This window comes from Bombus impatiens, unplaced genomic scaffold (assembly GCF_000188095.3).
Source record: "Bombus impatiens unplaced genomic scaffold, BIMP_2.2 scf_0487, whole genome shotgun sequence".
NCBI classification, from domain to species: Eukaryota; Metazoa; Arthropoda; class Insecta; order Hymenoptera; family Apidae; genus Bombus; species Bombus impatiens.
This window is the reverse complement of record NT_176906.1, coordinates 3,089,774-3,116,489: the sequence shown is the minus strand read 5'-3', so window position 1 is coordinate 3,116,489 and position 26,716 is coordinate 3,089,774. Positions and strand designations below refer to the sequence as shown.

General features: G+C 37.1%; 1 protein-coding gene across 8 annotated transcripts in view; it reads left to right on the top strand.

Moving 5' to 3' along the window:
• Positions 1 to 113: 113 nt before the first annotated feature.
• Positions 114 to 26,716, top strand: part of LOC100742188 — a 399,729-nt gene continuing 373,126 nt past the window's right edge. For 6 of the 8 annotated variants that reach the window (XR_002947023.2, XM_012387732.3, XM_024368917.2 and 3 more), the window contains exons 1-2: positions 114 to 304; positions 2,606 to 2,888. Coding sequence is in view for 7 of the 8 variants with exons in the window: in XM_012387732.3 (XP_012243155.1) it covers positions 2,848 to 2,888 (41 nt within the window). In the remaining variant the exon portion in view is untranslated. Of the gene's footprint in view, positions 305 to 344; positions 550 to 1,332; positions 1,615 to 2,605; positions 2,889 to 26,716 lie in introns of those variants that run through there. The other 2 variants (XM_033321727.1, XM_033321726.1) reach the window with 2 other exon arrangements.

Genomic DNA, 26,716 nt, shown 5'->3' with positions numbered 1-26,716 from the left:
GCGGCGGTACCTTGAGTCGCGCGCGTTGGAGTGGGGAAGCTTGTGGAAAGTCCAATGGAGTAGGGGCAGCGAGGAGCCCGGCGAGCTGCCGGGAAGGAGTACCACCGCGTGTCTGCCATCTCTGTCTTTAGTTTAGTTCGAGTTCGGCGCGCAGCCGGTTCGTGTCTGTGTGTTCTGCGTGCGATTTCCGCCTGATCGACGCTGTCTCATCTCCGCGACTCGCGTCGATACGTCGTCGACCTCCACAGTGTTTCCTCATCTTCCTTTAATCCAGAACGCGGTCACCGGGTCGAATTCCCAAAATGTTCGTATATATAACGTTCATATAAATTCGTAGCGTCGCTAACCATTTTCACGAGTTTCTGCAGTTTCTATGATTCAGTGTGATCTTTAGTCGAAAACATCGTTGTTTCGTGTAGGTGAATCTGCGTAAAATTCCATGGTGTACGTCGATCTATGGTGGTGACGTACAGTAATCGATAGTATGTAGATTGCTTGTTGCCACGCTTCCAAAGAAACAGTGATTCATTGGACGCACGTAAGAAACACGTAAGTGGTTTGTTTTGTTAGTATTGTTTTCGCGCGAACGATTCGTTGTGTTTACCTATCCAAGCTTCTTCGATATTCATTCTCCGAATAGTGACATTTCACAAACGTAAATACGTATTGCTCTCTAAATTACTCTGAAATATCGATTGGTAGAGATACATATGTTCACGAAGCAACGATCGATTATGTACGTGTTCGAGCTGCGACATTCAGACTAGTAGCACACAGTTTTCCTTTAAAACACATCTTATTTGCGTTGATGCGTTTTTGGTTATGACAGTTTTCGTTATAAGTACGCGAAATAAAAACGTGTTCGATATTATCTCGTTATTACATTGTTGTTGTTAGTTCGAAATATCGAGATAATTAACTTTAAAAGTGAGCTCTTTGTAGCGGTTATTAAGCTAATAATACTATACTATTAGGTTGTCCGAAATGTTTTTTTCCTTTCATAAGGTGACAATAGATGAACAACAATTTCTGTTTTATATTATTTTATTGAATTAGGTATGATCCATTTCGTTCTATTTCAATTATTATGTTCGTGCATAATTCAATAAACTAGTATAAAAAAAAACATTGTGCGTCTATTATATTTAGTTATAAAACGAAAGAAACATTTCGGACAATCTAATATTTAACATGAATGTCATAATTCGATATAGAGCCGATTTAACACTTTTAAAAGATTTTTCTGTTGATTTAATAGTTCAAATTCTAGAGACTATTAACTAAATTACGAAGAAAACGAAATTTTTCATTGTTAAATGGTTGAATATTCAATGGTATTTCATTTATGGTCAATTTGTAGAATTTACTCTGTTAACGAACCGATGCGACGATATATGTACGTAGTTCTATTATTAGTGTTTTGCAGTGAATAAACGTGTGATACAATTAAATTTGAGGCTTTATAGTGGGGATAGTGTTATTATATATAGTGCATAGTTTTCTTGTTCCTCCAACATTACGTAGATTATACTCGAAGCTGTCTCGATTTTTCGACCGTGGTAATGGTGATAGACGTGATGAAAATAAAAAACTTGAATAAGATTTCGAGAGCAGGTACAGATTTTTCTGGAAATTCGAAGTTAATTATTGGCTTCATTATTGCGACGAACGATTAATCAAAAATACCTAGGTAGCGCTGACATCATTGGCGACTAATTAATCAGTGGCATACGTATCTTCTGTACAGCAGACATCCCTCGTAAGACGTTCGTAGAGATATCTACCGTAACGAAGATTCTCGTTGTTTGACAGCCATATTGTCAATATGTCTTCCTCGCTAAAGAATAGAAAGTAATAATTAATCGATTTCGATATCTATATTTCTCGCGTTTATTGTGTAACTGCTAAAGATCACACATGATAAATGTATAAATTGTTGCCTTGTTGACCAAAAAAGAATAATTCCTTGTTCTTTGAAAGATCATATCAGTGAGACATCTCTTTTCTGAAATGTCATTTTATCTTGAATTTATAATTTTTCGGTTGATTAACTATAATCGAGTATTTCAAGCATATCGTGTTGATAGTGGTTTATTGATAAGGCAATGAATAATGTTATCGATACAATCTACTCATTTTTAATATTTCTCTTTAACTTCTTTTTCAAAATTAACACATCATCACTATTAATATATTTTTTTTCGTATCTTGCATTGAAATACAATTGCAGGACGTTCACCCATATTGACGTGCAAAGACCTTATTATGCATGAACGGATCACAGGGACTGTAGAAGTTCTTTGCTAGTCGAGCTTGAAAGTTTTCTTATCGTCAGTTACTCGAGAAAAAAGTTTCACAAACGTCGATAAGGAAGCATTAATAAGTCGCATTATCCAAAGAACATGTTATTTGGTTTTATAGAGGCAAAAAATAGTTGAGATAGATTCTATGACTGTAGTTGATTCAAATTAAGCGGCAAATTAGTCGATAGGATTTTTGGTAGCAGCGCTACGATTGGTAGTTTGTTTCGATCGTCCCGCGAATCGCGTAGCTTCCCGCGCGAATCAGTAGACCAATTAGGGAGTTTGTTTGACTCTTTTTGCAGCGAATTCGTGAGAACCAATTGATCAAGTGTCGAGCTGTTCGCGATAGACCGATAACGGTGCGAAATAAGAAATTACATAGTGAACGATCATGGTGTGACTCGGGTGACTAGATTGATCTTTCGGAAAGATCGACGAGATTGACCGGTGGTTGTGTAGTGATTGGTTTTGGTTGTGGTGGTTGATACGCTCTTGGGAGTCGGAAGCCCGTTGGCACTTGGGCCTCGTTTACATCGGTTTACTCATGCTGGGAGTTTTGAAGCGGCGCTGGAAGCCATCAAAAAGGTGAGTGCTCTTTTACATTTTTCTTTCTTTTTCACTGCTACATCGTACATGTATCCTAAAAGTGTTACGACTTGTAATAATTCAGTTGTATTAAAATGAAGAGATTCACTTGAATGTTCTACAGCTTGTTTTACAAAAAAAAAAAAAAAAAATACATTGAAACGGTGAAAGGGGGGTTTCAAAGGCTAAGAATGAAAAATTACAAAAATAATATTTGACAATTGTTCCATAGAATCTATACATTTTATCAACGTTATGTGTTTAGTAACTTATCCTTTTTGTAAGTGCTCAATAATTTGTTGCTTTTTCTGAAGAACTTGTCCGAAATGTCACTTTTGAAATAACATGTACAATGTGGTACTTGACTTCAAAACAAGAGATATTAACTAAAAAGAAACGTCTCAACGAGTAACAATTTTATTTAACGATTAATTTCCTAATTTATAAAAAATGTGCTAGGAGAAATATCGATAAATTGCTTTGTTTGGAAACGATACGAGAAATTGGCGTCGTTCGTAAAAAAAAAAAAAAAAAAAAAATACATTGAAACGGTGAAAGGGGGGTTTCAAAGGCTAAGAATGAAAAATTACAAAAATAATATTTGACAATTGTTCCATAGAATCTATACATTTTATCAACGTTATGTGTTTAGTAACTTATCCTTTTTGTAAGTGCTCAATAATTTGTTGCTTTTTCTGAAGAACTTGTCCGAAATGTCACTTTTGAAATAACATGTACAATGTGGTACTTGACTTCAAAACAAGAGATATTAACTAAAAAGAAACGTCTCAACGAGTAACAATTTTATTTAACGATTAATTTCCTAATTTATAAAAAATGTGCTAGGAGAAATATCGATAAATTGCTTTGTTTGGAAACGATACGAGAAATTGGCGTCGTTCGGTAATCGATAATCGCGAGGTATCGTTCGGTGCATTGAACTTGCCGCGTAAAGTTAGAGCAACGTAACGTGACACTTTAATTACGAAAGTGAGGTCGTTGTACGATAATTGCGCTTTAAATTTCATCCGAAAACTAGTCATACCTAACGTTATTCTTATGAATGATTAACAAATATATCCGTAGTATCGGCGTTTTCTTTTTGTTAGTTATCAGTATCGATTCTTATATTTCGTTTCAGTCGATCTACATAACTTCTATATCAAAAGTGATGTAAATAATATTGCGAATATATTCAACTACGATATACCTATCTAATAGTTTATTTGAGTATACATAGCTATTTCAGTACACACGCACTCGAAAGATATCCAAAGTCGACTTTCGAACACAAAGCCACGTACAGTGGCTCATAAAACTGTTCGAATATGTATCTATTTATAGAAACCTTTTATGAATGTACTGTGCGTGTTACATAAAACATATTGAAATTTCATTAATATGTAATAAGCTGTTATATTGATAATAAATAATCATCATATTTCTTAATAAATCTCGATATTGAGTGGATACATTTGCAATGTTTATTACAATATATGCTATGACACCTACTGAAATATATGTATGTTTGCAATAAATATCTTGTAACTTCTATATACACTTTCAGATTGGCTTGAAACTTTACCAACATAATCATGACAATCGTCTCTCATTACAGTACTACGATGAAATGTTTTCTATACAATATACATAGAATAGGTTTTATATACCATAATATATATGATGAGAATTATTTATGGTAGGTAAGTGTTCAAATATATTAGTGAGCCACATTACACGTATATCTGTACACGTACATACGAGTACCATAAAACACGGGTAAATTTGTGCCAATATTTACGGCACGAAGAAATTTGTTACTGCGTTATTTATAACTGTGCTACCTATAACTAACCACAGTAGAACAATGGAACAATAGAATAATGCGGTCGGTAACGAGAGGCAGCGTTGTAAGAACCAGAATCCCTCTAACCATTCGGTTTACCGAAAAGGCAGAAAAATAATCGGGACATGGAGTCGAGATCAAAGACAAATTCCAACGTTTCGTTATTTGTCGTGGAATTTTTCTTACACTGTGGATCTCCTTGTGTGTATCCTGTTCGTGGAACGTCCTAAGGAGGCTGTCTTTGTGACTCGGTGTGCTCGTCAGTTTCGTTCGTAGAAGCAAATATACCTGTTTTTTTTCGTATCATATTCGTCGGACGAACGCGCCACATGTATATAGGTTTTATAAGAGCGAAAAGCTTTGAAAAGAACAGACGCTTATCGGAGCAACGACTTCAACAAACGATTGGTATTAATTTCGAGTGAAAAATTCATTCGAATGGAATCGGAATGGCGAACTGACGTTATCCTCTCCTGTTATATTTTTCCGTTATTTAGAAAAATTTTTTTTTTATTTTTCTTGCCTGTTTCGATACCGAAACAACGGGAGCCGTGTATGTAGCTTTTCCTCTTCGTTTTTTCTGGATTGAAAAAATTTTGGAATTTTTATGTTTCGTGCTTAGGCTAATTGGCATTGAATTTGAAATTGGAGAGAAAGTTTGTAAAACGAAGGCAATATAGATAATAATTAGGCGGATTTCTGTGTACACGCGAACGTTAGACTAATTGGAGAAAGCAATATAAAGTTTGTAGTAAAATAATCGATTCGTTGGTATTTATCGTGCCAAGTAATTAAACTTCTCACGTTTGGCTCGAAGTTGAGCAATATATTTATGATGCGGCACGCGAACTTCTTGATGCATCTTTCTTCAGGCTATCTGAAAGTTTTGTAGGTCGATCCTCCTTTATTCCTGTAGTGGCTGGCTAAAATTAATTTATCAATATCTGTGTAAGTAGTGATAATGTATGCACCATCAAACAAGTGAACCACGTATATACCTAGCATATTCAAACTTAATTTATATTCCATATTTGAGTACAAATCATGTCCCATATCGTAAAATAAGTATCTATCTCTGTTAAATTTCTGTTAAATCATGAGATTACACAATTTTAAAAATTACCTTTTGTAAAATTAATAATGGGTTTAATTCATCTCCCACGCCGGTGAGATATGTTCGCTTTATGTGTTCGTTTGTTCCATCGATTAAAATATACCTGGTGGGTACGTCGAGTTCCACGAGATCTTTCAACAAGCAGAGCACAAACGACGAACTACATCTATTATTATCGGAACTGAACTGTAATCCAGATAAACATCGGTGTGCATACTTGCACAATAAATTAAAATAATACAGGTAATAGGGTTGCGGGATCAATGTAACATAATTGCAACGGCGTAAATAATGCCGCGATCCCTAGTGTACGGCGATTCACACGACGAAGGTTAACTCTCTGCATAATTTTGCATACCGATGTTTACCTGGATTAATTTAAACGAATTATCATAACACCTGCTGCGTTCTGGTCTCTCTCCATTAATTTTCATTAGACTACTTGTGGTCGATTAGGTTTGAAACGAAATGATTGTTATCAAACGATGATTCTTAAAAAATTATTTTTGCTTATTATAACGCAAGAACTGTAAAAAAAAATAGGAAGAAAAGCAGGGCGTTGTTTAAAAATACAAGCTAAATATGAAATGTGTATTTTTTAAGTTTTATCGTATGGATATTGTACTTAGGTAATTAGGTTATCTCAAGTGTTTCGTATAATTCAACGTTTTATAATGACAGCTTTTAACCTTTGTTACGTAGAATCGAAGAAGATCATTTGAGCAGCGATCTTCCACTCGTTTTTCTATTATTACAAAATTCTTTTAAGTTGAGGAGAATAGTGTTTCTTAAAAGTCTTTCAAAAGACTTTTGAAGTTCGTAATAGACGAACGAAATTGAAATCATCTCAGGATTAAAATTCAATACACTGTGCTTAACTATGCCACATTATTTAGGTTTTGTTTCTGGCTAATTCGTAGATTGCGTTTGTATTTTTCATCATCCTCTCGAATATTTCGAAAATATCGATTGTTTTTTGTGTATCTTAACAATCATCGCATGCCTTAAAAATTATTAGCGTAACGAGCACGGTGAATTCTTCACGTATCTTCTCGAGGATTATTCAAACGGCTTTTCCACTTGTTTCCTCTTAGAAACGAATCGTCGACATACATAGGTGCACGTATTTATTTGCTCTCGAACGTGTTGCTCGGAACTCCGTTCTATTAAAATAGATCTCAAGTGTTTTAAGTACGACCTGCGATAAAATGTTGCACCGACCTTACACGCTTCTAAATGTCGGCTATGATTCGTAATCTGATGATTTGTACGAGCAAAATCTACTATTTAAAATCATCATTTACGCGTAATCAGAGATTGCTTCGTATATATCGAACATTTGATACATTTCACACCTTTTATGCCGATGTATATTCAGTTTATTTTGCACGAAATGTGTTGAGGAATATTTCTGTGTGAAGAATAGATATAGATATAAATATGTTGCAACTATCAAGTTATCAAAAATCAAGGTATCAAAATAACTTACGTAAGTATCGTCAAAGAAAGAGAAATGTAAAACATTCGTCAAATACTACATTATTTTATTTTATTAGTTTCGATAACAGAGGTCTTCTTATCTTTTCAATCTCGTCCTCGCACGTTACATTATCTGCTATATATGTATTCTCTTTTAGTTATTATTCAACGGTGAATATTTAAAGAAATTCATGTTCTTGTGAAAACAATTAAAGGGATGAAACTTAACTTTATACTTTCAAATTTCTCATAAATACGTAAGAATCTATAGCTTAATTATTATTTTCCTTCTTTCTCCTGTACGTTATTCTCATTCCGTTCTGCTACGTGAGACTATCGTTCTTATAAATTTCGATTTACCCTTGCTCATTCTCATCACGCATTTCCTCGACGAAATGAACTCATTAGCCGAATCATCTGTTATCTAGAATTTTCTATATTCTATAAACTTCTCTAATCACGATATTAAAAATTCGAGAAAACAAATTCATTTCAATTAGATCGGTTTCAGTCGTCAGAAACATAAATTCGATATAATTTATTTTTTACAGAAATGGAATGATAGTGGTAAAAAAATAAAGATAAAATAAATCAATTATTATACCCGAAAGATTTGCAATCTAAATGACGAGTTAACTCGTCTTGCTCGTTTAATAGATCCATATCGGATACCTATATCTCTTCTAACTTATCGAAACTTATCGAAAACGACCGATCTCTCGTCAGTCTTATCGGCTCGATTCATTCAATATAAATTTGTCGGGCGAGTAATTTCGTAACGGTACTTCTGATCAAGCTTCTATTCGGTCAAAATGTTAACTGGTGCGCGGAATTCCCGAGCGAAAAAATGCGCGCGATGCGGTCGAAACGCAAACGCAGCTGAAAACTAGTTCGTCAAGGAATTTACCCACAGGAAATGCGCCGAGTGTATCATGCGATACAGTTATAGTGAATTTAGGGGAGAAGAGAGGGCATGAACCGAAAAGGACAGTGGGTGGTACGGGAGAGGATTGCGGTTATTCTAAAAACAATGCAATTTCGCGCGCTTGGATTATCTCATGCAAAATACGTTCCTTTTGCTTGTTCGCGTGAACATAAATGGACAAGCTGGACTTTCCTTTTATAAATTTCCGCGTCGATCGTTCGAGCATTTCCATTCGAAACGCTGCACCAGGATATTTAATTAATTCATCCTGCTTTTCCCCGATATTTTATAATTTATGGAGCTTTTTCTCGTGTCGTGTGTGTAACAGAGTTTAATGGCTTTGGTGCACTGAATGGAAGTTGGAATTAATCGAGATCCCTTGAAGTTTTCGCAAGTAGCTTTGAATAATGTCACATTACATATGTATGTCGATAATCACATAGTCGTAATATAAATTTAAATATATACATATAAACGAAGAGAACTGTTCGTTGAAGAAGATAAATATTCGCGTGATTTTTTGCTGATCAACGCGACAGACACACGCGTGGTGGATTTATATTTTGCAGGAAGACGCGTATCGTCATTGCTATTGCTCACATTTGCACTTTAATAAAGTTTGTAAAAAGGTTGATTAGAAGGTTGAAAGAGGAAATTATTCTCTGATAAAAAATATCTCTCTATCTCGTTTCGTTTAAAAACTATTTGCAAGTCAAGGGATAGCCTAATAAATAAAGATAAGAAAGTAATAAATAAAGACAGTAATAATTCCTATTTCAATCCGATAGAAGTATTCCAAATTAGGGACACAATTCTTATCTGTATAAAATTCATCTGAACGCGTCATGTCGTTGTTATGTGCATAGCTGTGTAGAAACAGGAAATGCTAGGAATAAAAGAGACAGGATCATGTCCGACGTCAAATAAGCTGCAATTAGACGGTAGAGGTGGCCTTTTGGAAAGAGTATAATGGACGAACGCATCGTTACTCGATAAAAATCAGCTAGCTTTTTTCCCTGCTCTCTTGACGCCGGTGTATCCATCTCGCAAAAGTGCATGAAACGGGGAGCAACGTGAAACCGTTGAATAGGATTTGCTGGAGGCTGTAATCTCATTCACAATTATATCTGTCGCGCGAGAGAAGCGTGCAATTCGATCAAGCGAAATCCTCTCTCGTTTCCGGATATTCCGGCCTTCATGCGCAAGGAACGAAAGAAAGGGGGGATGAAAGGAGACGAGAGGAGCAGAGAAGTCTAAAGAGACCGCGCACGGCATGAAAAAGAGAATAAGCTGCCACGCTACGAAAAATAAGAAAGGATCGTAATCAAGTTCCGTTGCACTCAAATTTCGTCAGCTTCTTGCAAATAAAGTAAGATAGCTCGAGAATGGATGGATCATGGGCATCGGATGAAACGACGTGATATTTCGAAAAGAAATATCCAGGAGAAAGCCGTTAATTATTAGTTAAATCAATCTTTGGTACAATAATAGGGAAGAAATTATGTTGAATTTTAATTGGAAGAGACATAAAAAACGAACGAGCGTACTTTTAATCGATTGAAAGATGTATAGATATGTAAAAGGATCGCAGTAATTCATGCATTAGAAAAGCAGTGATTTTGGTTGGAATTTCATTGTGTCGGCACATAACGATGGACAGATGAAATTCCAGCGGTAAATCCAGCCTCTCGGGCTGCTTTTGCGGCGCCAATTAGAAGTGGAAACGAGCAAGAAATCGTACTGAACGGAGTAGAGCTGCTAAATTCCGACCGAGTTTCTGGCCTGTCGAAAGTTTTTACTCGTGGAAATACGATGCGCTCTTCCTCCGCACGGTTACTCGACGATTTCGTCGCGTTCCTCGTATTTTCGAGGAAAGCGTCGTGGCTTCAGATTTTTTGAAAGCAAACCGAAACCTCTAGATCGCCTCGATAACGATTCTCATCAAAGAGAACGCTTTACCGTTGGGTATTTGGGTCACACGAGACTCTGAGTCGTCGCGAAAACTCCTTTTTCTTCTCTTTTCACCTCTTTAGTATGTTCCAATAGTCGAGACATTGGTTTTTAAGCGACGATTTATTGGCGTCGAACTTTTAATCGTGACTTATAATACGCAACTTGTATGTATAAAGTATACAATTGTTTACGAAAATATTTGAATACTCCCCACAGAAATCTTTTATATATATACAGTGGCTACAAAAAGTATTGCCACACACCCTTATTTATTAATAAATCGTTTTTTTGTCCGATTCTACATTTCTTTTTCATAGCGCTGTGGCGGATGAAAAAAGAGAGTCGCGTTTCGTCCCGAGACTACCGGTGGACTCGTCAGTAAGGCTATGCCCGGTAGTCCCTGCCTTAGACGTAGAGGGAGTCTCGCTAGGTGCGGTATTTGTATCAATCGCTCGTATATTCGACCGCTAGCGAGTTAAACAGACTCGTTGTCGTCGTAGCCCTCTAGTGTTGGCGGTTGGTACCAGCGGATCGCCCGGAAGGTGTTGCGCCGCATTGATGCCTCGACCTGTCTGCGTCCTATTGATACCGATCCGCCACAGCGCCAAATTTTTCTAACGATATGAGTGCGTTGCTAACTCATACGAAATTTAATATGCTTGGATCTAGTTGGTCAAGTAAATTCAGAAATCATCAAAATCGAGTAAATCTAGTTGATGAATGTAAATGCTATAATAATGTCATAAATTTTTGTAACCGTTATATCGTACGTGTTAGATAGAGTATTTTGAAATTTCATTAGCACAGTAACGAGACGCGACTGTCGTGATTATGTTGGTCGAATTTGAAACCAATCTGAAAATTTATATAAACGTTACGAGCTATTTACTGCAAACATATATATGGTACAAGGGAGTCTCGGTAGGTGCGGTATTTGTATCAATCGTCCGTATATATGACCGCTAGCGAGATAGACAGACACGTTGTCGTCGTAGCCGTCTAGTGTTGGCGGTTGGTACCAGCGGATCGCCCGGAAGGTGTTGCGCCGCATTGATGCCTCGACCTGTCTGCGTCCTATTGATACCGATCCGCCACAGCGCCAAATTTTTCTAACGATATGAGTGCGTTGCTAACTCATACGAAATTTAATATGCTTGGATCTAGTTGGTCAAGTAAATTCAGAAATCATCAAAATCGAGTAAATCTAGTTGATGAATGTAAATGCTATAATAATGTCATAAATTTTTGTAACCGTTATATCGTACGTGTTAGATAGAGTATTTTGAAATTTCATTAGCACAGTAACGAGACGCGACTGTCGTGATTATGTTGGTCGAATTTGAAACCAATCTGAAAATTTATATAAACGTTACGAGCTATTTACTGCAAACATATATATGGTACAAATTTGGTATGTAGTAGATATTCTACGAGTATTCGAACACTTCTGTGAGCTGATGTGCGTTGAAAAGAAACAAAAGAACGTTCTGAAATAATATACTGAAGAGAAATAACATACAAGAAATGCGAAATATTCAAGTCGTAGTCGTAGAACTTTGTTGCCTATCCAGCGGAATTTGTTCGGTTAGCAACAACCAAACACAATTCTGCGAACTCGCGTCGAACAGAAATTATGCAGAGAGTCGATCTAACTTTAGAGTCGAGCTTACCTATACTTGATCGATCCTTCTTTTCGAAGAAACTGGTTGCGTACCTACGCTTTAACCTACGACGTATGTCTTTGTCTAAAAATAAAGTAATTTAAAGATTCGTAAAAGGTGTAAAACCAGAGAACTGAGACACAAAGAGCTTAAAAGAGAAACGTGATAAATGTTAAAACTTTGTTGGAATAATTTCGAATGAAAATCTGAATCGGATAAGAACAAGTAAAATATAAAAATTACATTACGATACAAATATCATGATTGAAGGAATAAAGAAAAAAAGATTTTATTTTGTAATACCCAAAGATGAGATTTTTCTCATCAGGTTCCAAACGAGATAATAATTCTTAAAAATGTAATAGTAATCTCTGCGGCTTAATTCGTTTTCTGTAAGTGTCCTAATATTTAAATGCAGAATTGTACGTAGTCATACTCTTGCGTGGTTTACATAGTTTCGCGTAAAGCTTTTCGGTGACCGTGAAATTATGAGAAACGTTTGTCGCATTTGTCGATACTCTCTTTGAAACATCATCATTGATAGTAATCGGTCGTAAACCGGGGAACGAGATGCGATACCGACATGTTTTACGTTCGCATCGCTTGAAAAGTTTGGATATTCTCGACTTTTCTGAGTAACACCCTCGGTTCTTCCTCCGGTTACCCGCTTTAGAATCATAGTCGAAGCTTGATCAGCGGCTAGACGTGTTTATACAGTGCTTGATATTCGGGCTAGTGATCGAACTCGTGTTTGGAGTTGGCTTTTACTTGCTTTCGAACGTGTTTTGTCAAACGAAGTCGTAAAACGCTTTAATCCTACAAACAACTTTTTAAAAACAGGCAATGTTTATTTCATTATCGCTGGACTACGTTTCTACTTTGTATCTTTAATTTTATATTTTTACGAATATATCTTCCTTGTTGGGAATTTGTTTCGCTTATCGATTAGTATGACTAGTATTCCATTTTTGTTATCCTATGTAATTTTGCATATTATGTGTATTCTATGTATCTTTGCACTTTGAAATATTACATTGACTTACTGTAAATAAAATTACAGAATAACATAGACATCTGCATCATTAAGAATTAACGAACGATTTATTTTCCTCGTTCAAAAGTTTAACTCACAAGAAATATTTCTCGTTTCCTTTTCTTTTTTTAATTTATTTCACAAATCTGAAGAGCGTCAGTGTGAATCGTGGTTTTACATTCTTCTTTCGCGGAGCTTTTCGAGTACACGCAAGCTTTGCGAACCTGAATCGCGGGGACCCTGGTTGGGTTGCGCGTGTGCATCGACTAAAAGGAGTAAAAATAGCAAAAGCTAAGCAGCGGTTGCAGCGATTTCGTGTTCCTCTGGCAGAACCCGAAATTCCGACGCAGCTAGGTGCTAGGCGCGCAATAAACTCACCAGAGTGCCGACGACTCGGCTTGGAGCTGCGAACATTCGACCACGTCACGAGAATAGCTTTTTCATGTGAAACAAGAATCGCATAGCGTTTGCACGAAAAATACGGCTTATTGGAAAAATGATCGAAAGAGTTTTATTTTAAGAATTTTATACATCCATTGAAGCGTTAAATATATATGTTTCTTCCAGAATATTCATTACAGAAAGTACTTGCATTGTGTTTGCATTGTATTTGTATTGTATTTTTATTATATTGTGTTTGTTTATTGCGCCGAGCCTTATTCCTATTACAATCTTTTTGTGTATGTGCCCGCCCTTTACATTTCGTTTCTGTCTTAGCTTATTGCGTAAAGCTAAATCTTTATTGAAGAACGTTGATAGAAAACACTGTAAGTGCCAAGAAATAAATTTCCCAGGAGGGAAACTTATGCATTAATGTAGCATTAACGTATGCATAAACGAAGCGATGTTGTGACAGTATAGTTTAGCATTATTAATAACTATTTACAAAGGGAAATTGCACTTAAGTTCTGTGCTACAGCGTTCTCATTGATATACAGAACATTTCCCAATAAAAAATAAAGATTCTCCAATTTTACTTACATTTTACGAAGTTCCTATATTTGTTTTTCGGTCGTCGTTGTTACTGTTATTTCTGGCCATTTCTTATTTCTCAGTGTAATTGGTCTGATTTTTGTATATATTATACAGTTGTTTATTATGTGTTTTCTGTTTTATATTTCTCCGGTGTCACACAGTTGATATATTAGATTCTCTTCTATTTTATATTTCATGCCTTGTCATGTTATAATTAAAGCGCTGTAATCTATTCTGACATCGTCAGTGTTAGTATCGACTCCAACGATCTTTTTTTAAAAGTAACTTATCATTCACAATCCTTTGCCACTTCTTCCATCACGATCTCCTCTATTTCTCTATAAAACAGAAACTGCCTCGTGGTTCATCTAGAATCCATTAAGTCTGGATATAAATCGTGAAAAAGCGAAGGAAAACCATAAAAACTCATTGCAACTATATTTCTCTCGCAATTACCAGAACCTCGTCAAACGCAATGTTCTCAGCAGAAATATCGGTCACTGTGTCTCACGATCGGTGTACCAACTCGAAACTCGCACTTTAAGCCGATAATCCATTCAGAGTGCATCGACGTATCGTCATATAAATCGTGAAAAAGTAGAACATAACCGTAGAAACTCGTTACGAAAAACCTCGTCGAACACGATATTCTTTACAGCAGGAAGATCGATTAAAGTGTCTCGTGACTAGTCTACCAGCCTCAAAGTCACGTTTGAAACCCGTGACCCGTTTTCACGGTCGGTTTGATAAGGACGAAGAGTTTTGCGACCTCGAGCACATCGAAGCGTTAGCCATCGAGTCTCTACCATCCGTACGAGCGTTTGAAAGAGGGAGGCTGATGAAGTTTTGGCGTCTCAAAGTTCCATTATCGTTCTGGCATCCACGATGACGCAGGCATAACAAACAAATTCCGCCGGTAGAAGCGCTTTTTCATTTGGCAAGGAGCCGGTCTCTCGCTCTTCTCTGGCGGATAAATTTAATTGCTAGAGGCTCGTGGACACCATGGAAGAATGACCCTACGACCGGCTCACCTTGACGGTAATCATGCCTTGAATTATTCAAGTTCTTCCGTTGATAAGCGACCGTGGGTAATATATTGCTTCTAATTAGCGTTTGTCCATAGAAAAAAAAGCCATGTTGGAAAGAGAGAGAGAAAGAGAGAAATAAAGAGATTCGTATCGTTAGATTAATTACCTCGGTAGAAAGATCGTTAGGCTTCGGGACACGTTCGGTTTTTCTTTATCTATTCTGTCTGTTTCCCCTCTCTTTCTCTCCGTATTTAACATATGTGTAATATATGTATAATACACTACCGTTCAGAAGCATCCGAATGCTATGATCGATTTATAGTAACGGTATTCGAATTTCACTAAACTGTGCAACTTAACGATGAATAAATATGCAATTCGAGTAATACTTTTTATCTTCGTACAAAGATAGCGGATTAAATATCTATACGCTTGAAACAATAAATGTAAATTATTGTTAAAAGACTACCGTATATAGGTCGATGTAAGAAGTTTTTCTACCTTTGGAAGAACCTTCCTGATTTGATTGATGACTCAAGGATTGTAGAATCTGAAGATGAAGCGTTTTCGTTAAGAAAATAATTCAGCAAGGATTGAAAATTATAAATACCAGCTTTATCGTTGCATATTGGTTTTTAAAAAAGTAACGTAATCGCGTCAAAATATTCTATTATACTAGACGATCATAAAGCAGGTATTTGTAAAAGCATTTGTAAAAGCATCTGCAACTTCATAAATAAAATATATTCTCTTGAACAATATTGTACGTTATACGTGTGTGATTAACGATAGCAGTCGATCGATTTGGAGGAGGCTGCGATTGCTTCGATCGATATCCCGATCGTACGGATAGATTCGAATGGTATTGTACTGGAACAATAGAATTGAAATGATTTTCCTTTAAATTGCCTGCGATTTTATCCTATTTTATACTTGAAATAATGGTATAATGGTGTGTTTTCTGCAATTCGAGCAGGTTAATAACATTGGACTATAATGCACGGTGAAAATACGAACACGAAATAGCTTCGTCCACGAAATTCCAGCACCTGTGCCAAATAGTTGGAGGTCCCTCTGAATTCCGTTTATACATAATTCTGACCTCTTGGATTTTGCAAGCGCTGAGAAAGCTATTTTCATAGCCGGTTGCTTGAAAGAAATAATCTTCTTTAGAAAGTTATTGAAGGGATGGGATAAGATTCATCGTTGGTAGAAATTTAATTTACCGGACTAGCGATGCAGTATAGTAAATGATATGTCAAACATCGTAATGAGAAGGGATAGCGTCCTTTAGGTTAATCAATGTCCGCTGGTTTTACGTTAAACTGAGAACACGAGGAAATTTTTCTTAACGGTGCTAAAATCCCAAACATCTGATATTTAAGTTTAAGAATATTTTCTTTACTTCAGTTATTTGTATCCAGAGAATTCTTTAATAATATCGATCAACAGTTTCAATATTCTTTCTCAAAGTTTTTTTGGAAGATATATTGCGGGAAGGGAAGGATATAAATATCCGCATTCAAAATTTAATTTATTTATATACGCTAGCTAACCGTCTCCTTTTCTTTATCTTCAATTCGTGAACAAAAAATCGAATAACACTTTTCAAGGAGTCAAATCGCATTACGTAATATCAAATGCAAAAAGGCTTTTTTTTTTATTAATTCTTTAACAGTATACACTTAGAGAGACTCAGAAAGATGATCAAATGTAACGTTATAAATTTCACGATTTAAATATTATCACACGCATTGTGAACAATTTCTGTGAACAATTGAAAATATGTATTTTTGTATGTCATAGAAACGCAGGAAATCTTGAGGACCAGAGAATAATTATTTTTTAAATAGTCCATTTCTGCATTCCTCGTGATTTTATCACGCCATCAAAGAGCAAAGGATCTTTTGAAACTGATATATATTCGATTTCGTCCATTTATCAAAACGTATCATCCTGTAGCTATTATCGTTACAAACTCTCGAAACAGATGTCCGCTTATTACGATGCAACGTGTATATACATAACGTGGTGTCCACTCGACACACCTACTCGCCGAAAATTTACGCGTGGCGTTCGATTCGCGAGATGAGCCGCGCAGATTTCAAGGAATCGCGGATTTAGAGGCGCGCGTTAGAGTCGTGGTTGGCGCGTTCTTTAATGGCTTGCTTCCAACGCTCGTATATCCTGAGTCTATGCGTTTATAGCGGTTTAACGACGTCTGGTCGTTTGTTGAACGACGATGCACGGCTACCAGCGCCGCATAATGTTCACGGTGAATTCTTCGAGACACGTTGGATTCACGCTCTACGCGAGACTTCTAAATTCTCGTGTTGTTACTGCTGTATGAGGATTTCAATCGTTGTGACCATTGGCTTTTAAACAGTTTATTTGCTTAAATCTTTTTCTGCATCGTTTCTTATTTTTACGTTTAGTATCTGGATTAGCGAACTTAGTCTCATAAAGAACGAAAGCACGTTCGTCTTAACTGAAGAAATTGGACATTTCACACGTTACGATATAATACCATCTGTTCTTGCGGTATCATTGCGGTCTGAGAATGACCAGTTATAGGATTTTATCAAATCATAAGATGCATTTCATTTTCCAGACGTATGAGAATGAAGTATCTTGGATTTCTAACGAATAAACGTAAAATTTAAATATCCGTATCGACGAATTTTCAGGCTGGCTTCGAACATTCGAATATAAACTACTGTACAGAATTGTTCAAGCGACATCAAGAATCGGTAGGCATTTTTTGTATAATTTAAATTTAATTATGAGATTTATATGTATATTTAGTACCTACTCCAATTATAATGTACAAGCACGCGTGATTAGTTGATTCTACGCAAAATTCGTAATTAAGAACCTCGTAATTACACAGTTCTAAAATTACACTCCATCACATTGGCCAGATTATAAAATCAAATATCTATAATCATAATAGATATTGAGGCGTAGTTTTTATTCCGAATTGCATGCAGATCTAACCAAAATAGGGGAGCATCGGAGTTATATAGTCCTGATACTATTGTTTCGTGCGGACTACGGACGCGGATGAACTTATCCTCTTGCTCTTTTCACCTTTTCTCGGCTGACTTGAATCGTAGGTATCCTCTCCCATCGCGGGTCGAATCTCAAAGGTCAGTGTGTTCGGTTGCCAGTGTGTTCCGTGTTTAGTCGATAGAGGTAGCCTCGCGATCACGAACAGGGTCGCATGCAAAATTCTGCATAAGGGTTGCACGTTCTCACACAAAACTGCCGGATATCTTGAGTTTCCTCGAGCCTCGTCGTCTCGGGTTCTTCTCTTTTCCCCGTAGAAAAACGCGCTCTGGTTTCCAACTTCCGTTTCTACTCGATTACCTGCCAGAGTTTCGTGCGAGTTCTAGCCTTAGAACGATGGTTCAGCAACATTTCTAGGATGTGGAATGTTCGCGTTCCGATGCTAGAAATTCTACTTGTGCTTCCGCGGTTCGGTCTTGCATGTTTACTCCAGGGAGTTGTAGCGTTTTGTCTATCTAGTACGGTGTCCAAAGAATGTAAGCAAAAAGGTAATTCTTAGGTAACTTGAAAAAAAAAAAAAAACAGCGAAAAATAAGTTCTTTGAAATCATTGGGGAATTGCATAGTGCAATCATCGTTTGCTTAGTTTGATGTAACGTTTTCTTTGATATCATCTGTTTCTCTAGTTGTATGCTCTTTGTTTGTACAAACGTTATACAGTGGATACAAAGGTATTTGGACGTACTTTGTTTCACTATTTCCAATGAAGCCTTTTTTTGATAATATTCTGTACATTTTATTTTCATAGTATTTATTTTTATAGTCACATAAGAATATTGGTAAATGGTACGAAATTTAATAACTCGAACCTAATTAAACTAGTATGCAAATGTTATAATAAATATAACAATACGCAAATATTTTTATGTACAACTGATAGAATTATTATATTATATTACATTGCTGTGTCAAACCGTTTAAAGTAATGATACTCTAATTATCCCGAGCGGTGTATATCCATTGATTAATACGAAATATGAAATTTAAAAAGTTGATGAAATATTTTATAATAATTCCTTTTGATTAATTTTGCACAAAACATGCACGCAGAAAATAACCCTCCTCTACACATTTCTTTGCGGTACAGTCACATCATTTCGTTGAAATCATTCACTGATATTTTTATGAATGAACCCAACACTGATTACGACATTCCCCGGATGAATGGTAGGAATTCAAGAATGAGCTGGCAGTATCCTTTCCTTTTTCGTTCGTTCGACAGAGAGAAAGAGAGAGAGAGAGAGAGCGGGAGAGAGGGAGAGAGAGAGAGGGCCAGGAACGTTGTTGTCTTGCTTTTAAATACGTCACTGAAATATGACGTGAAAACAGCCAGATTCTGCTTTAATCGTGTACAAGTGGACACCGGTGACTTCCTTGTTCGTAGATTGATTATCATGGAACTATGGAACATCGTTTTCGCACAGGCAACCGCAGCATTGTTGGTGGGTGGTTACGTTGAACGACAATTCCAAACGATGTAACTCATGAATACGCCTTTAAAAGGTAACGGTACCTGTCCTGCGTACATCCGTTTTGTAGAATCGGATTCTCCCGCGTGTAGAAGACTACTTGCATTGTACGTAACTCTACCGACGAAGCAAGGGAATTTTCAGTGATCTCAGTGGAGTTAGATACTTAAACTTTTATATTTCCAAGATTATTCCCTCTAAGTTTTACGGTATCGATCCAATATGGCATTCGTCCAATGCTTCAATTTGGTAATATTTGATGACTACAGGAGAAGCAAGGAATAAGTAAGATTTTTTTATTTTTTAGCGGAGGACAGATTAAAAAGTTGAGTCACGTTGTTATTCGTCGTACCAAAACTGTTTTTTTTATTTGGTTTTGGTACTAAATGCGTATTATTGCACCTTCTTCATAAAATTCTTCATAGAATTCTTGAGAACATTAAAAGTATTGGAGATATGAAAATGTTGTTTGCATTACAATGATTGTAAATTTTACATCAAATTCTAGTATTACATTTTTATCGTTGTACTTCGTTGCTAAACTCCATAGAATTCTACTGCAACAGTACGTAGGTAGAAAGGTCTTGGCAACGTATCATCTCCATTCGTCTTTTTCTTTTCTTAATCATTTCTCGGCGACTTTCCTCTATTTCAGTTGGAAACTTTCAACGAAATGTTGCAAGTTTCGGCCTTCGTATACTCTACGCGTTTTTCACCATCTCCCAGGCTGCCACCTCGTTGGGTCGTTGGTTGCACCACTGTAACGCAGGCAATTGAATTATTGCCTTGGCACATCCTGGCGAATCCGACTCTACTCGAAAATCCTTCTTCGTTTCTTTCGCGTCGCGTCCAGGCGAGAACTTTTGTTTCTTAAATAATTGACATGGACGACGAACTCGAACGGGGAGATCGTTGCACATAATTTATCATTTCTGCATTTCTCCACGACTTTCGTGTTCGTTCATGCCTCTCGAGCTGTGCACCGTGCCCGGTCGCTTCGATACATTGAATTATTGCTGCAGTACAGGTGCACCTGCAACCTGTAAGCGCTCTCCGCATATGGCTCTTCCACTTTACATAGGTAGCTGCGTGTGCATTGCATAATTCCGGGTTATTGCGGCGCTTGAAAATAAGCTAGCTCTGTTTTGTTGCATGAGAAAACCGCCAGAGTATTCGAAAACTATTGTAATTATTGCTCGACTGGAATCTCGGTTACTACACGGCTGCAAACGTTTCCATTTCTTGGTTGATTTATACAAGTTCGTGTTTCAAGCTAATTTCAAGTTAGAAGAAAAATTCAGTGGTAAGTGATTTACATAGTACTTATTACCATCGGAAATTGCTGTTTGCGCGTTTAACGTGTCTCGTTTGAAGGAAATTGCAAATACCGGCCAAAATTTTTTAATTATTTTACTAATTGTGTCTTCAATGAACTTTTGTTAATTTTCTCATTAATTCGAGATTAGTACCACGGATAGGAATATTGATTTCCTTTATTTCGACAGGTTTTTAATTACAAAGTATTCTAGGATAAAAGAATTTCGATCCAACTTGTTTTTCAATCCTTAGATCTCATGGAATCACTTGTAAATATATGTTATTAATGTATACGTGTAATGTATTTAAGGGGGAGAGGGGGGGTAAGGTTAATTCGTAAAAAATAAAACATGTTTTTGTGAATTATTTGTGACGACATAGTTAAAATCTCTTTATTAAAACCAATAGTACATTCAAGTATGACATTCGAAGAATATTGTATAAAATTTTCACGGAGAAATATTAAAAAATACGGCAATGGCAGCAATTATTCGGACGTGTCTCAGAAAAAAAGTAGAATTGCGGTGCCTCTCATAACTTGGTGCTGGATCATCTGAAATCAAAAAATCAAAGTTCATTCGTTAGGTAACAGTTTTCCCCAGGTAATGCTGGGAGGGTTTTTCGAAATTTCAATTTTTCACTTTTTTGGAACACTTTGAAGGGAAAATTAACTGGAAATTTTCGCAAAATCGGCTAATTTATCTCTTCAAAGTGTTCCAAAAAAGTGAAAAATTGAAATTTCGAAAACCCTCCCAGCGTTACCTGGGGAAAACTGTTACCTAACGAATGAACTTTGATTTTTTGATTTCAGATGATCCAGCACCAAGTTATGAGCAATTCTACTTTTCTTCGAGACACGTCCGAATAATTACTGCCATTGCCGTATTTTTTAATATTTCTCCGTGAAAATTTTATACAATATTCTTCGAATGTCATACTTTAATGTACTATTGGTTTTAATAAAGAGATTTTAACTGTGTCGTCACAAATAATTCACAAAAACATGCCTTATTTTTGCACGAATTAACCCCGCCCCCTTAATGTATATGCGTGTGCAACATCAATAAAATATAGATATTATATATATACTTATATACCTACAGGTATATCTACTATTTTAATAACGATCAAATTAGACAAAAGTGTTTGAAAATGAGTTCTAGAAATCGAGTTAGACCAAACCTCCGAGGTTACCTAATGTCTCCTAACAAAACGTTATTAACTTAGCTGGCAGTTGTTGTTTGTCTATGTTTCTGCCAAGTAATTATGACAAGTAAAAACACAAAGGGGCAAGGCTTTGGGTAAGGCGCTTCTTGTTGCCGGTTGAAAGGAAAAAATGTTCGTTTCTGTCGTTTCATGGTTAGAGAGAGGCTCCCTTCATCGAGCCGGTTCGTCCCTACGATACGCGGCCACGTAACCCCCGTCTAATGGATGCTCTTGTCACATAGTGGGTAGCGATTGTGAAGGTACCGACTGCATTTAGAAAGGTCGTTAAGGACTTATTATAGAAACGTGGCGTGCTACCCGTATCTCGAGGGTGAGAAGTAGCAGGCCTCTCCTCTTCACCCTCGAGCGCTTGAAGCGCCTTCGCCCGTTAAGCTTCATTCACACGTGAAACTAGCTGTCCTCTTTGTCGTCATAACGTCGTTCGGCCGAGACTTAATATCGTTCTTATAATTCTGCGATGAATTTAGAAAACGATATTACGTTTGCTTAAGTGTGCTTAACGATCTCTGTGGTTCTTAATTCAAAGGTTTCATGTACGTCGTAGAATCATTGGGAACTATAATCGTAGAGTATTACGTAGCAGCGTTAAGTCCGAAGTTTGATCGATAAGCTCGCGGAGAGTTGATCGTGTTTTTTCGTTCTTGAAAAATATAGTAACTGTAAATGATTTGTAATCTAAAAATTTTGTAGAATATTAGAAGACACACATTTAATAAAACGTATCCTTCCACTTGATCCTCAAGCTGTGGTCATTTAAACGAACAGTAGTGTATATACGATAGGTATTCTTGATTAACTTAGGAAAAATGATCTCAAAATTAGTCGAAGATCAACGGATCAGTCATTTGAGACTTTCTATTTTCACGAAAATTCCTATCTGAAACTCGCCGATCGTCTTGCACAAAGATAGACCTTGTTCCTAATTGTCAGGGAAAAAAAGTTCAAGGGTAAAATTTAATTCAGGTTATCAATGATCCAGTTCCCGTACAAAACGTTAGATGATGAAATGAAATACGACAGTAACTCGTAAAGAATATCTGGAAAGCAATAAAGAGAGATTAAGAATAGTGAGAAACGTAGTTGTACCGTGACGATCTGTGGACAGACCTTTAAATATGCACGCGTACGTCGACAATATGCATCGCACGCGTTTGCTTCTAGAAGATGGTGCCACGATGCCGCGTATTTATAGGCGTCATGCTGTTTGCTTCTGTATTAGCCCAATTTGCTGCACAACCCCCCAGTGGCATCGTGGCCACCCTCCAATTAGTAGATTAGTCGGAGCAGAACGCCTCCGCCTTGTTGGCGCGATTCGCGAATTCCAGCCTCGCTATGGAAACGCTCGATTTAACGCCGGGCGAAACCGCGAATTCGCTTCGACGACCAGTCAGTATTTCTGGCAAAAAATCGGAATCCTTCTCCTGCGAGTGTTGGTTGATCTGTGTTCCAGCTAATTGCTCGGTATCTTAACGACGCTACTGAATCTCGTTTCCGTCGGACGTCTCTAATTTCTTTTCCCTCTTTCCTTTATTTAATCGAATCTCCACAATGCACTTAATTCGTGGAAATTACGTTTATTATCCGAGGTATTGCCAAGAGAAAGGACAATGTTTATTTTATTCGACCTGTGAAAGTTAATCGGAGAAGTTACAAAATTCCTGCGAGAATTGTTTTCACAAGAACAGCAAACGAAGGTTACAGATGAAAAATTACAATATTTTGAAAGTCGAAATGTTTAAAACACATATACTGTTATTACACTACGAACAAACGTAAAATTTCATACTATATCGGTAAAAGGTTTTGGAACACGTATTTTTCGCGGGCGATGGTTGTCTCGCGATATTTTCGACAATGCAAGAAAGTACATATTATTACTTGGTTTCCGGGGAAGTATTTGTCACCGTGTTTCTCGCAAGAAGGCGTTACACGAGCAGCAAGCTTCTCGCTTTTTGAATTTGTCAACCGTGCGTCGTTATCCGAAATAAATTTCTACGTACAAAATTTTCTTGCGGCCGCGGGGCACGCCGTCAGCAAACTTCCCACCCTGTCCCGCGTCGTTTCTTTTTTACCACCGTTATTTCGCCGGATTTCGCGGAACTCTTGCATGACACATTAACGTTGCAAGAAAAATCAAAACACGGTGCCGTTCTCTGGAAGCATTTGTCTCGACGTATAACACGCAACGCTTTTAACTTTACACGCGTCTTTTTCCTTTCCTTTCCTTTCCATTCCTTTCGTCCAGAGTGCATTTAGGAATCGCCTGAAACATTCTGTAAGAAAATGATCCTGGCGCGAACCATTTCAGAAGTTTCCTACAAATTCGAAGGTTGCGCAATATCAGTTTGATTTAATTAACATTAACCGGTGTATAGATAATGTTATTAATATTTCTAAAATGTCTAAGAAAGTGACGAATATACACATTTACAATTCAAAAGTCAAATGGAAAGATTGTTTTAATGTAAAGCTAGTCGACAACGTTATTTAAATGCAAGATTGCTTGTCCATAAGAGCCGGCAAATGTGACGAGGTGGTTTGTTATACGTGTTGGTTTATTAAAGAGACGAGTGATAAAATTATAATAGTCGATGTATATAAAAAATCAGTTGAAATACAAGTACAGAGATAGTGTATGCCGGTCGTAATCGTCGCTCTCTCAATGATACTGTTCAACCCTACGCTCGCTATTCGACTGTATGACTTGCTATAATAACTCGCTATAATGATTGTCCTAGAGAGCACGTTCGTCTATTTGTATCGACCGGTGGTATTATAAAAAGTTCGAATGTAACTCCGGTTGACGATTACAAATAACGGCGATAATATTTTGTCCGGAGTTCATTTACCTTTGAACCTAGCAAACCAAAACAACGTTGACACTCCAGGTTCCAGTTGACACACAACAATATGAGTCTCTCCCGATTCGAATCTTCCGTTTACTCATGTGCCACTACAGTGACTTCTCGGACATTTCAATTTTTAAACTTCAAAGTATTATTTAAACGATTTATATCATTGTCTTCTTGAAGACGGCTCATGCAGTGTACACTGGCAATCTGTTACTTCAACGATATTTGCGTTTCTCTTTACCAAAGGGCATCCCAAAACGGTTACATAAATATTACGGTAGAAGCGGAGTTTGAGTCCCTCTTTTCGTGGCAATTGTACGAATGGTACATTTCGTGAAGCGACGACCTTACGGGCGTAGTTTCTTCTGTTAGACCGAATTCATAGGGGGCTGGTTCAAGGGAAACACACAGGAGGGCAGGAGAGATACGCTTCGCTGCCTTTGCGCCTTCGCCTTTTCGCCCATTCCCTATTTTCGTGTTTCTCTGTTTTCGAGGCGGAACTAATAACTCCTAAATGACTCGTTACTCTTTCTGTACGAGTTACTCGTATGACATACTACATCCACTCACGAAAACTAAAGAAACCACGTTGGACGAAAAGTTTGATGTTGCTACGGTAAGAATTGATTTTCGATCTTTGAACAATAAATAGAGACTCTTTCAAGTACTTGTCTCTTTCTAGATGTCTTATAATTTATTTCAAGGGAAAAGAACATTTTTATCTCTTCAATTACATTGATGATTTATTATTTGCATAGTTTTTCCGTGTTAGACATTTTCTGTTTTAGCTATATACGTATCTGAAAGTAATTATCCGATAATTCAATCTTCAGATTTAAATCTGAATTTTGATACAAATAGAATCCACTTCTCCTCTATTTGATTCCTAATCCACGCTACAAGTGGATTTGATGTAATTAAACTAATGAATAAACCGCAGAAAACTTACCCCATTAAGCACCGAGCAGTGATTTATTTTAACGAATTTAGAAAAAGATATCGAGCGAGCTCTCGGAATTTTTTTTCGTAATCACAATGTTAAAAAGACAATTGTGTGGATAAAAATATAAATCTGTGCATAGTTTACTCATAATTTATGATTCAAGATCTTAATTCCTTAACGAGACCTATTTTTAATTTTGACCTCCTGCCGATCTACGAACAGCAGCAGAACGAAATGTGCCCTTTGCACCAGCTGCAGCTTGAGCAGTGCACAGGAAACGTATCTCTACGGTTTGAACGATTCTATTTTTAAAGGGCCAGACAATAATGCCGTCTATGCGTTGAAAGATCCACGCTCGGATCTCCTCGGTTCTTCTCGCTTTTATCCAGCGTTTGTCCGCGCGCGTTGCTCTTAATGAAAGCTCGTAAAAATTGCGCGAGCTATGCGCACGTCACATGGAAATTTAGTGTCGCGAGAAATTGCAGCGGAGCCAGGCAGAAGTAAGGAAGTCCTCCGTGGTTCCTCGGGCAGAGGTCGTAAAATTCAAATTTCTTTCCCTTTTTCGTCTCTTTTTCTCTTACCAGAGTTTTTGGCACCGACACGGGGTATAACGAACCCTTCGAATGACACGTCCGCGAAAAATATCGCCGATAAACTCTCGAACGCGATCCCACGTTCTTTACGAGGTCGCTTCGACGTGGATGAAAGTTCCGCTGGAGTTATTTTCAGGCTGATAACCGGACCCATGGATCTTCTACATTCCCCTAAGTATCTTCTACACGATACGTAACCTTGGAATACCTTGTTTGTCTTTATCATTTACGATTTTCGGCAAGTTTTTGGCATAGACAAACCATTAAGCTTGAATAAGATTGAATTTATCTGAGACAGTCGTTAGGTTAATGAATATGCGTTCTTCGTGTTCAACGCCTTATATT